The sequence below is a fragment of the Nansenia antarctica genome (genome assembly GCF_963989245.1).
Source record: "Nansenia antarctica genome assembly, chromosome: 15".
In the NCBI taxonomy this organism is placed as follows: domain Eukaryota; kingdom Metazoa; phylum Chordata; class Actinopteri; order Argentiniformes; family Microstomatidae; genus Nansenia; species Nansenia antarctica.
In genome coordinates, this window is record NC_137685.1 from 7,692,349 (window position 1) to 7,704,342 (window position 11,994).

At 44.0% G+C, this 11,994-nt stretch overlaps 1 protein-coding gene across 1 annotated transcript; it reads right to left on the reverse strand.

The window, feature by feature from the left end:
• Positions 1-2,167: 2,167 nt before the first annotated feature.
• LOC308170700 (synaptotagmin-2-like) lies at positions 2,168-11,378 on the reverse strand (the record flags this gene model as incomplete). Its single annotated transcript, XM_080545530.1, has 8 exons — positions 2,168-2,383; positions 2,663-2,796; positions 3,485-3,602; positions 3,954-4,121; positions 5,042-5,209; positions 6,041-6,163; positions 10,754-10,914; positions 11,171-11,378. The coding sequence occupies 8 exons, from the start codon at positions 11,376-11,378 to the stop codon at positions 2,168-2,170; spliced, it is 1,296 nt and encodes a 431-aa protein (XP_080401656.1).
• Positions 11,379-11,994: the final 616 nt, after the last annotated feature.

Consider the following 11,994-nt stretch of genomic DNA (forward strand, 5'->3'; position numbering starts at 1 on the left):
TCAAAAGGACATCGGACACAAACACATAATACACAATATAACTATGGTTCCTCTTTAAAACATGCTGCTATTTACAACATTTTATAGATACATGCTGTATTACCAACTTCTGCTGAGTGCATAATGTTTACAGTAGGAAGAGAGAGAGAGGGAGGCAAAACTACTTCAATGGACTTAATAGTATGCTACCGTTCACCTTCCCGCCTTTTCCCTTTGATCAGTTTCAACTCTAGTGACAACGAACCACGGCCCCAGAACACATCCTGGAATAATGCGTCAGAACGAACACAAACAAAGAGAGAAAACACAGCACTATGTTTCAGTGCTTTAGCATCTTAAGAGTTCAATAAACAGCATGTTGCTAATGAGATCTGAAGACAATGGCCTAGAAAGCAGGACTCACGCTTTGTTTTTACTGATTTCTGTTTGTTTCAGGCAGATGTCGACGGAGGTCGGATGTACTAGACGTGGACGTTTAGACTCTAGATGATTGATGATGAACATCATCATTAGAATTGTCATCCAGGAATTCTGTGAATATGTCAAATAGACCCATACTACAGCTGTCTCCAGCTGTCGGTTTCTTAACTTCCAATATGATCACTATTGTCACTTGTTTATTGTTGTATTATATTGTATTGCTGATTTGTTGATCATTGTCGTCTGTTGTTGTTGAATGAGAAGCAAGATCCCAAAGCATTTATGCGTATGTCATGTATGTGACATTTTGATTTGACAATCAAAATTTGATTTGATTTGATTTGATATTATCAAGATAATTCTCAGTAACATTCATTTTCTTAGACAGAAATCCACAACATTTTGTTTCTTAAAGGAATGACGATAACTTAAAATCTGGAAACGTGCAATGAGTTCTGAACAAAAAGGTGATGTAATATGATCTATTGACCAAAATAAAACAACACCTTTCATGGCACTACTTTCGAGGCTTGAGAGGTATGATAATGACCTCATCGCCAGGGAAGCAGAGTCGTCACAACAGCAGTAATTCCTCAGTCATCCTCCCTACTTCAGCTGTGGAAGAGTAATCAGTTGTACATCCAAGCAGTTATACAAAGACACATTTCAGATTACACTTTCGCAGTGTCCTTGACTGCATCATTGAGAGGTTTGCCAGGTGTATGGTTTCCCTCATCCTAGATTGAGAGATACATACTGTATTTCACAAACGGTCGAATCAGAAACAGCTTGGACTCCTCCAAGGCGATGTGTCATTATGAAAGTTGGAACTTATGTTGAACTTTTCTCTAACCGCATAGTATGGTTCGCGGCAAGACATAATAATGTTTGATAAATCATAATAATTGTCTTTATTAAAAATAAAGAATCCTCCAGTGTCACCCCTGCCATGCTAAATGTACATGAATAAGATGGAATTGGTTGGGTCACCCACCCCCCCAAAAGGCAAACATTATATTGTGAATTTCTTTTTTAAAAAGAACACATTCTAAAATCTATTCTGCATTCTATTGAATTCATCCCGTCTCAAATAAATCCTCTACATTTGTAGACATAAAAAGCCCAACCTAATCTCTACTGCAAGGACTAGCACACTCATTATGAATGGTTTGAGGACCTGATATACGCTACGCTACTGGGAATCAATTTGGCATTGTTGATGGAGGCGGGGGGAGAAGCATGCATAATGCTTTATAAACTAAATTAAGCTATTACCAATGCTGCGTTCTTGGAGCCTTTCATTGAGTTAAGTGTCAACCGCCTAAGAATTTGTTCCTACAAGCACGCTGAAATGAAACACAGATCAATCCATCATCCATTCATCTGTCAACCAATCGCTCAATCAAACGACCAACCGATGACTCAATCTCCCTCTTCTCGCTACACGTACACTAGTGTGTGAAATGCAATGGTGTTGAAAAAGTGTAGTTTAAGTTCCTCGGTTAAACTAGGAATAAGCGGATATTTCTAGATGTTTCTTTTTTTTTTCTCGTTGTTCAGAGTAGCCATGACATGAGTCATGAGGAGGTTCATGCAGTGTAGGGTTGGGTTGGGACGGGTTCTGTAGGGTTGGGGAGGGTTCTATAGGGTTGGGGGGAGTCTGTAAGTTTGGGGAGGGTTCTGTAGGGTCAGGGTATGGATTTTTGAGTTAGTTGGTTAGTTGGTAGATCGGTGGGTGGAGGTTATGTTACTTCTTGGCGTTGAGAGCAGCCAGCGCCGAATCCACGTCCTCCTCCTGCTGCAGGGGGTGCCACTGGGCGATGGGGCGGCGGGGGTTAGAGGTCATGTCGGCCCAGTGCTTCATTCCCGGGCCCGTCGCCTTGCTGCCCACGAAGATCTTCCCGATAGCGTCGTTCTTGCCGATCTTGTCGTAGTCGAACACCGTCACCACCACCAATATTTTCTACAAAAGACAGAGGGTGATCTGGGTGAGGTGACCTGTACACATTTGGGCCCCTAGTATTCAGCTGAAGTGCATTGATTATGGACCGTCACAGACTTGGTGCACATCGAGGCAGCAGGGGTTGATAACACCAGTGCAAATACTGTCTTGCTAACCGAACACATGGACGAGACATTCCAAACTAGACATTCCATATGAAGCTAAAACTAAATAAGTCCCTCAATCACACAGTCAATCAATCAATCAATCAATCAATCAAAGAAGTGTGCTGTACAGTACCGGCATCATGTCCTGGGGGATCTCAAAGCTGAAGGACTCGTTGAAGTAGGGGTTCAGGGTGTTCTTCTTCACCGTGGTCTTCTTCTTCTTCAGCTTCTTGCCTCCCTGCAGCAGTTGGATCTTCACGTAGGGATCTGGAGATCAAAAAGACACGTTTATCTCCTCGTCTCTCCTCTCCTATACCCGCAGTGTGCTGCTGGGCTGCTGGGCTGCTGGCCAGATTGGACAGATTGGACTTGCTGGGCAGATTGGACTTGTGATCGGAAGGTTGTGAGTTCAAATCCCGCCTGAAGCCACACCACTACTAGTGTGCCCTTGGGTAAGGCACTTAGCCCTCAGTTACTCCAGGGGGAATGTCCCTGTAATTCGTAATTGTAAGTCGCTTTGGATAAAAGCGTCTGCTAAATGGCAAAATTATTATTTAAAAAATTATAATTAATTATTAATTATTACAACACAGCAGTGATGACCCGATGAAGGGAACTCAGCAGAGACGTGGATGGCTGTGCCTGTTTGTCTCGCTCTGGTGTTTTAACACTAGGACAGCCGTGCCTATTTCACGTACTATTAGAGGGCCGCCTCCATTCTATAGAATGGAAATCTGCTACTTACCCACAAAGATCACTAGAGGGCACTTCTTGTAAATTAGCCTAATTTTTCCACAGAAAAACAGCAAAATAGCTTTATACTAGAGAAGAATTCTACTCTTATTCTTGTATAGTGGGATGTAACAATAAACTTGAAACTTGAAAACTCGAATGCACCATAACATAATAGTCTAATAATCAGGGAGAGCATCACTGAGTCAGTCATGTTTCCTACCAGACAGTCCCCCAACGTCCATCTTCTTCAGGTTCTTGGCCTCCAGGATGCAGACAGTGAGTTTCCCGGCGGTGGGGACATAACGTAGGGAGATACAGATGTCTCCGAGCTTCTCAGGCTGTGTGGAGGGATATACAGGGAGGAGGGAGGACAGGGAGGAGGGAGGACAAGAACAGACAGAGGAGGTAGGACAAGAACAGGGAGGAGGGAGGACAAGAACAGGGAGGAGGGAGGACAAGAACAGAGGAAGAAAAGTTGTACAAAAACATGATCAGATGGTTGATTAAATCATTATGAGAAAAAGATTATAAAAAAACACAGATGTTAGTTAAATCAACTAACTGGTGACTGAAGTGCTGTGTTCAGTTCAGTCTCTGCCATATAATGATTTGCATACCGTAATAGATCGATAAAATACCTCATAATTGACTATTAGTGTTAATTCAATTGTATTTCTTGGAAATTCTACCTCCTCTTTCTCTGCACTATCCAGATCCTTCCATTCTTCGATGGGTTGACCCAGGTCGATCTGGCTCATGATGATCTTCACCTCCCCGATGATGTCATGCTTGGAGAAGCGGTCATAGTCGTACACCGACATCACCAGCGTCTTCCCTCCCAGCTCCTCGTAGGGGATCTGACGAGGACGCACCAGATTAACTAGGTTAGATTCATAATCTAACAGTTAAACCCACCACATGGCCCTTCTAGTCATTCTAAATCTAGATTCTAGATTATTGTTATTCTAGAGATGAGGTAAATAGAGGGATGAAATGGTAAAGGATTGGATGGATGGATTTCTCTTTAGTATGCAGTAGCATGGACACATCGCAAGCTACAGCAGAGCCGGAACAGAGAGAATGTTCTAGCTGGATGTGTTCCTTGTGCAGGAGGACAGCAGACAGCTTGCTCTCAGGCCAAGAGAGACTCTCTGCGGTCTCTGCGGACCTCATTAGAGAGGCCTGGAAGCTGCTGCTAGGAGGATAAGGGCCAGCGCTGGCAGCACCATGCCTGACACCACCTGACCACCATCCTCCACCGGCACTATGTATATTAGTAAAACTGTTATATGTGACAGCAGCTGGTGAAAGGGTTAGGGTTTATTCTGTTCAGTTTATTCGGAAAAATGTAAATAAATGTCAATGTTGTTGGAAAATCAGTGACACACCCGCTAGTCAAGCCAAAACATTGCAACGTAATGGATTCGGTGAGTAATCCACACTACTCTACATTAACTAGGTAGTAGTGCGGATTACTCAACGAATCCATTGCGTTGCGATATTTTGGCTTGACTAGCGTGTGTGTCATTGGTTTTCAACAACTTTATCTACATTTTTCGAAATAAAAGTCTGAACAATTTGATTGCTTGCTGACTTGTTCCCAGTTTCACCAGCGGCCGTCACATATTAGATCACTTTTGAGGTTCCAATGCTCTTGTCTGTTCTAGCCAATACTGTATTCTTCCTGTTTGATGGTACATACCTTATGTATTATTCTGGTGTGACGCCATCTACCATGGTGAAGAGACGCACCAACCCACCAGGCTAGAAGACTTACCTTGAAAACGAAGGTCTCGTTGAAGACGGGGTTCAGCGTCTTCTTGTGTACTTTGGTGTCAAACTTCTTCTTCTTGTCAGGCAGGATGAAGACCTTGACATACGGGTCAGAGGCTCCACCTGCGTCCATGGAGATAAGGTCTGCCGCTTGGAGGATACCAACAGTGAGCTAAGGGGGGGGGCAAAGGGCTATCAGTGAGAATCTGACATTTTATTCATTCTTTCAACTCATGTGTCGTACGTTTCTACTACATAAACAGCGTTCCTTATCATCTGACAACCTAAACCTGCCATTCATCAGCAGCCATTATATACCATCAAGATAAGACCACCGTCCCACAGGGGAGAGGACACATACAATGAACAGTGTTTGCTGCAAGGTCACAAGAAAGTCACAGAATTGCAGCAGTCTTTCTGAAAAAGGCTGTCTGTGCAACAGCCTGTACATCAGTCACTATTAACCTCTAAATCACGGTTGCTGTTTAAGTCGATAATCAAATCATGATGAAAGGATTTTTTATGTGAAGCACAGATCCTGCGTCAGTGACTCAGAAGGGACTTCCTCTCTATTTGGTGAGTCAGCATTTTCTCTCTCTTGACACAGAGGCTCCGCGTAAGCACGGCAACTCGGCTACACTCCGGACACACACCATTGAGGAAAAACGCTGAATATTCCAGAGAAATATTTAATCATCATCTGGATTCTCATAATCCTACATAATTCTGCTGACCTGGTTTCCATGGCAGCAGTTTCTGGAGAGCTAACGTAAGGATGAGCTTTGAGTTGATGTGACACTCACAAATGACACTGAGGAAATGTTCACTTCTCAAGATCACTTGAGGGACACACCGCCCTTTTCACCTGAAACTTTAAAGGGATTAAATGAACCCCTTAGATCCGAGCGAGCGATCCCAGCCTATACACATTTTAAAAAGCGTTTGAAGATACAGTTTGTTAACGGCTGTGAGTAATATATTTGGTAAAACGTCGGCCACCGACCTTGTTGTCCGTGAAGTCATAATCCAGAGAGTACTGCAGTTTCCCGAGATGCTCGATCTCTTTCTCCTCTTCCTCCTTCTCCTCCTCCGTCAGCCCTGTCTCTCCCTCACCGTCGTCATCGTCCTGGTGTTTCTGTGGTGTCGAGATATGGGAGAGGGCGTTAGAGGTCAGGGGACTGAGGTCAAAGTGTCCCACCCCCCACCATACCATAGCATGCCACAGACACTGGACCTCCAGGAGGTGATGGAGGTCACGGGGTCACTGGGACCAGTATGATCTGATTCCCTGGGGCACTAGGACAAGTCTAATCTGGTTCCTGCATACTTACCTGTGTATCACCTGGTGGCCTACTGTGGTGCTATAAAGCTGCTGTTGTTCCTAACACTTTACTTCTGTGTTGCCCCGTCACTCTGTACTGTTATAACATTGACGTCAACACAGCAACAACCATGTTTCTAGAGTAATTACACATGTATAGAGTAATTACACATGCATAGAGTAATTACACATGTATAGAGTAATTACACAGGTATAGGCGGGGCAACTTCAAGTAAAAGTGTGACCCTGATTTCTTATAACTGGAATTCAAATGTATGTGGTGAAACATGATTTCACCGCCATCACTGTATCTACCTGATGGCAGTCTGCTAGGCCTCACGTGCTCCTGTGGCAACAGTCAACAGAGCCAGTGGAGGTGTCGCGTGCTAGTCCCACGATGGTGTAGTCGCGTCTGACAATACTTTAGCTCTTTGTTTGGATAATAACGTTGAAATAACGTTGAAACACCAAATGGAGACATTACTGTATTTAATAGTTTTGCGAAATGCATTTAGAATTCCTCTGCAACTTACAGAGAGCTGTACGGTAAGGTACTAGCTAAGAACAGTCAATGGCCATGTAAATACCGAAAGATGACATCATATTCAGTGTAAGGACTTTGTTACACTTTGTTTGTGTCCTCTACAGGCTCTGTGACTCTTGCCTGGAGTGCATTTTGGGTTACGTGTGATTGATGTTCTACAGTGCATCTATTCACAAGAGCATTGTTATTCAAGACAGACTCCAAAAGCCATTAACTGGCAAAATGGACCTGCATCCAGCCACTTACTACCTCTATGTATGCTGCCACAAGAAATGTCACCCCCCAAGACAGGCCACCATCATTAGAGCAGTACGATACAAGAGTAAAGGGCACAGCCAGCTATCTGCATAAACTGCATAAACTGCATAAAGATCCAACACAGACTGTTATAGTTAACACCAGATTGTACGCCTGTCTCTGTAATGTTTGCTGAAGTTCATTATTTTGATAGGCCATCTGGGTTTTTAATGATTATTTATATTTTGTACCTTCCTGTTGTCGTCCTTGTGAGTGACAACGTTACGAGGGCTCTCAGATCATCTGTTCATGCAGTTACCGCTGTTGTTGTCATCATCAACTTCCACAAACCACCAGCCATGCCCTCTGTCACATGCACACATTAATACTGTTAATAGTGGCTTGTTCTATTATCCAAGACCATCCATATCGGGGTGAGTTTGGCATGACATTGTCATTGTACACGATGAACAATCAGTGGCGTAGCGGACGGGCCCGCAAGCGACGCACCGCGGGGGGGCCCCAGCCACTAGGGGGCCCCCTAACATTGGATCATTATTTTATTTTTTTTATTTTTTAAAATAATTTAAAAAAATATGAAACAAAGAAAATAAGTGGCCCTTCATTGTGTCAAGCTTAATTTTAATATATAGGCCTATATTAAAAAAGATATACATAGTTAGCCGTATCCAATAGCAACATGACTTTGACGTCACACGTAGGCAGCGAGACACAAGGAAAATGAGCAAGCGAAAATACAATACAAAGTACAATAAGCATTCTTTAGGTGGTGGTAGATTCTCTATTCGGACATTCGGAGTGAAAGAAAAACAACATACAGATGATAATTCACACAATATAATACCACGAAAGCGTACAGCACTAAACAATAACATTTATTTGGGCAGCATCATACTCAAACTCAGGCAGAAGGGCAGGGTCCGGCCAGGTTCACAGTCACAGGCTGTCAGTGCATCATAATTCAGCATGGTTAGGCTATATATAGCTGCTTCTTTTTCTATTCTACTATTCTATTCTACTTCTGCTGTCTGCGTCTCCCTGGGTATTCCTAGACCAGATGGCAAAAAGTAAAGAAATGCCACAATATACCAGGACTTAAGAAACGAGATGTCCAACAAAGGATTTGACAAACCCTGGCCAATTTTACGCAACAAGTAGACTCTGATGCAGCGGAGACAGGGTTGCCAGATGGGCTGGTTTTTGGTGGATTTAGCCGTTTTTAGATTGGTTAGGTTGGAAATTCTCAATCACATCTGGCAACCCTTAGCGGAGAGTCTACAGCTTATATGTTTACAGATATCGCGCTGCTGTGCACACCACACTTTGTTAAAAGAAATAAAGCTTGTACTTTTCTACTTATAATACATTCTACTGATGTAGTCTACCATTTGGTTTTAGTTATTGCTCTCACTTGTTTGTACCTTTTGCTAAGTCAAGCATTTATAATGTAGAGTGCATATTGCGAAATTTCGCAACGTCAATAACGCATCGGCCTCTAAAAAACGCACTTTTTATTTTTTTTACCTCCGTTGCGAAAGGGCCCCCGCCGCCACCTTGCGGGGGGCCTCGGGATTTTGCGGTACGCCACTGCTACTTATAATACATTCTACTGATGTAGTGTAGTCTACCATTTGGTTTTAGTTATAGGCTATTGCTCTCACTTGTTTGTACCTTTTGCTAAGTCAAGCATTTAGAATGTAGAGTGCATATTGCGAAATTTCGCAACGTCAATAACGCATCGGCCTCTAAAAAACGCACGTTTTTTTTTTTTTTTTACTCCGTTGCGAAAGGGCCCCCGCCGCCACCTTGCGGGGGGGCCCCGGGATTTTGCGCTACGCCACTGTGAACAATGTGCTTGTTATTACGACCATTAGCGTTCCTCTCAGGGGTTTATGGAGAACATCATAGCTTTGTCAGTTACATTCTCAAGCCGTCATGACATGACAAAAAAAAGTTGACAAAGCAAGGAAGCTACGACTTTTCATTCCATGAAACCCCCCAACTCCACCCAGCAGGGGGCAGAGAGCGTCAGCGACACCTACCGTAGCACAGGGGTCCACCACAGTCACAGAAACACGGGGCACACAGAACGAACAACACAGAGCGAGAAGGAGGAGAGCAGAGAGAGGAAGAAGGTTGAAGGTCACAAGACAAACACCGTCAACACCATCAACACCATCAACACCATGTGGTGAGAAATGACACACTCATTTTCTGTTCATCAATTATTATTATTATTTTTTACAAAAGAAGGAAAATCACTTTCCACGGCTGTTTTTCCACAATGTGGAGACAATTAATCGATTGTAATAATTAACTGTCATTGGTGCTTCCGATCGGAAGGTTGTGAGTTCAAATCCCGCCTGAAGCCACACCACTACTAGTGTGCCCTTGAGTAAGGCACTTAGCCCTCAGTTACTCCAGGGGGACTGTCCCTGTAATTCGTAATTGTAAGTCGCTTTGGATAAAAGCGTCTGCTAAATGGCAAAATTATCAAATAAATTATGCTACTGGGGCCCTGAAAATGAACAGTCATGGGACAGTTATTAAACTTGAGATCGTCCAATCAGCTCATCTCTGGGATTGTTTGACTGTCTCTGACAGGTCCGGTTCCCTGAGTCCAACAGGATCCAGTATCCTGCAGCAGGAGACCCAGCCCACCCCAGAATCATCCTCTAAAGGCCCAGAATCCCGTTTCAATAACGTCAGGGCACGTCTACCCACACAAACATGATCCGCTACGCCTCCCTACAAAGTGTGTCATTTCGCAACACATATCACAATGAATTACAGCACACATCTTCACCAACAACACAGACGACACCAAGAGAACAGAGGGACGTCTCTCCTTGGGTCTGCCGGTCTAATGCTGCTGGCAGAAGATCAAAGACCATTACACACTTCAGAGGACTATCATTAACCACTTTTTATGGTGGGAAAAAAAAAATATTGACAAATCACTGCTACAAACATACATGACGTACATCAGAGAAGCATTAGGAGAGAATTATGGATTTGTGGATGAATGGGTCGGAGACAAATGTGTCCCTCGTTTCAACCTAACGACTCAATGTGACACGTTCTAGTGTTTTGGTCCTCATGTCAGGATCCAATGTAATGATCTGACTTGTCTTTTGAAAAATGTGAAAACATTTCGGCATTGTTGAAAATCAATTACACATCGCTAGTCGACTAACACAGCTTGTTTTGTGAGCCTGCTAACAATGTAAAGTAGTATATAATCCCCACTGCCTAGTTAACTATCTTAACTATAACTAGGTAGCAATGGGGATTACTCACTGAATCCATTGCCTTGCAGTATTTTGGCTTGACTAGCGAGATTGTGTTGTGATTCTCAACAACGTTGAAACGTAGTTCCCGGGTTTCAAAAGAAAAGTCCAAACATTTCGATTGGTTGCTGTCATGCGGACCAAATGATATGACCAAGTGTCACAAATCTTGTCAATGTCTTAGTTTTAGATCTAAACATTTTCACATGTGTTGAAGGCCTGTATGTGAGATGTCTGTGGTGCAGCAGTTACAACATATACGTTGCCATGGTGAGTGAGTGTGTGAAGCAGGAAGCGTCGTACCTCGTCTCCTTTCATGTTCTTCATGTTGAAGCCGTCCTTCCCCTTCTTGCCTTTCTTGTTCTTCTTCTTCTTGCAGCAGCATTTCTTAATAATGCAGAAACAGCAGGTCACGATCAGCAGCGCCGCCACCACCGCAATGGCGATCAGAGCCCAGGGAGGAACTGCAACACACACACACACACACACACACACACACACACACACACACACACACACGCATGAACACACACAGGCGCACACATGCACATATACATGCACGCACGCATGAACACACGTACACAAACACACACACACACACACATACACACACACACACACACACAGAAATGTAAGGTGAAACTGTCACTGGTGCCAAACATAGATGATCTGAGTGTTCAGTATAGGTTAGCCTGGTCAGGTCTGGGGGGGGGAACTTACGCGGAATCTTATCGATCTCGTTCAAGAATTTGCTCTTGATCTCCTCAAACATGTCGTTCTTGCTGGTCTCTGTTCCGTTCCCTGAGATGGTTTCGGCCACGGTGGTCATGATAGCGGGCACCGCCGAGGCCATGGTCATGGTGCTGGTGCCCGTCGGCTCCGGTCCCACCATGGCCTCCGGCTTCTTCTTGAACAAGTTCCACTTCATCCTCAACAACTAAGCTACACACACACACACACACACACACACACACACACACACACACACAAAGAAAGGCCTCAGTATTCACACAAAAAAACATCACAACATCAGTGTTTTACTCATGGACACTTCACACACAATCCCCAAGCTGAAAGAAACCCATGTCAGTACATTAGAAACAACGTTGACCTCTGCAGCATAGAACGTCTATAGAGCACTTCCTCCAGTTCCCTCTGGGCGCTGTGCTCCAGCCAGGGAACACCCACAGACACCCTGTATTTTGCTGAGTAATGGATTGCTTGCTCACAAAGAAACAAAATGGAGGCTCTCCCCGATGACTAAGCATTGCGAGCCAACTCCCCTGCCTTTGTAGTGTGTTTGAACCAGAGTACCAGAGTACTAGAGTACCAGAGTACCAGAGAACCAGAGTACTAGGAACCAGAGTACCAGAGTACCAGAGAACCAGAGTACCAGAGAACCAGAATAGCAGGGAACCAGAGTACCAGAGTACTAGGAACCAGAGTACCAGGGTACTAGGAACCAGAGTACCAGAGTACCAGAGTATCAGAGTACTAGGAACCAGAGTACAGTGGTGGAGCCGCCCCAGGGGTGACTACAGGCC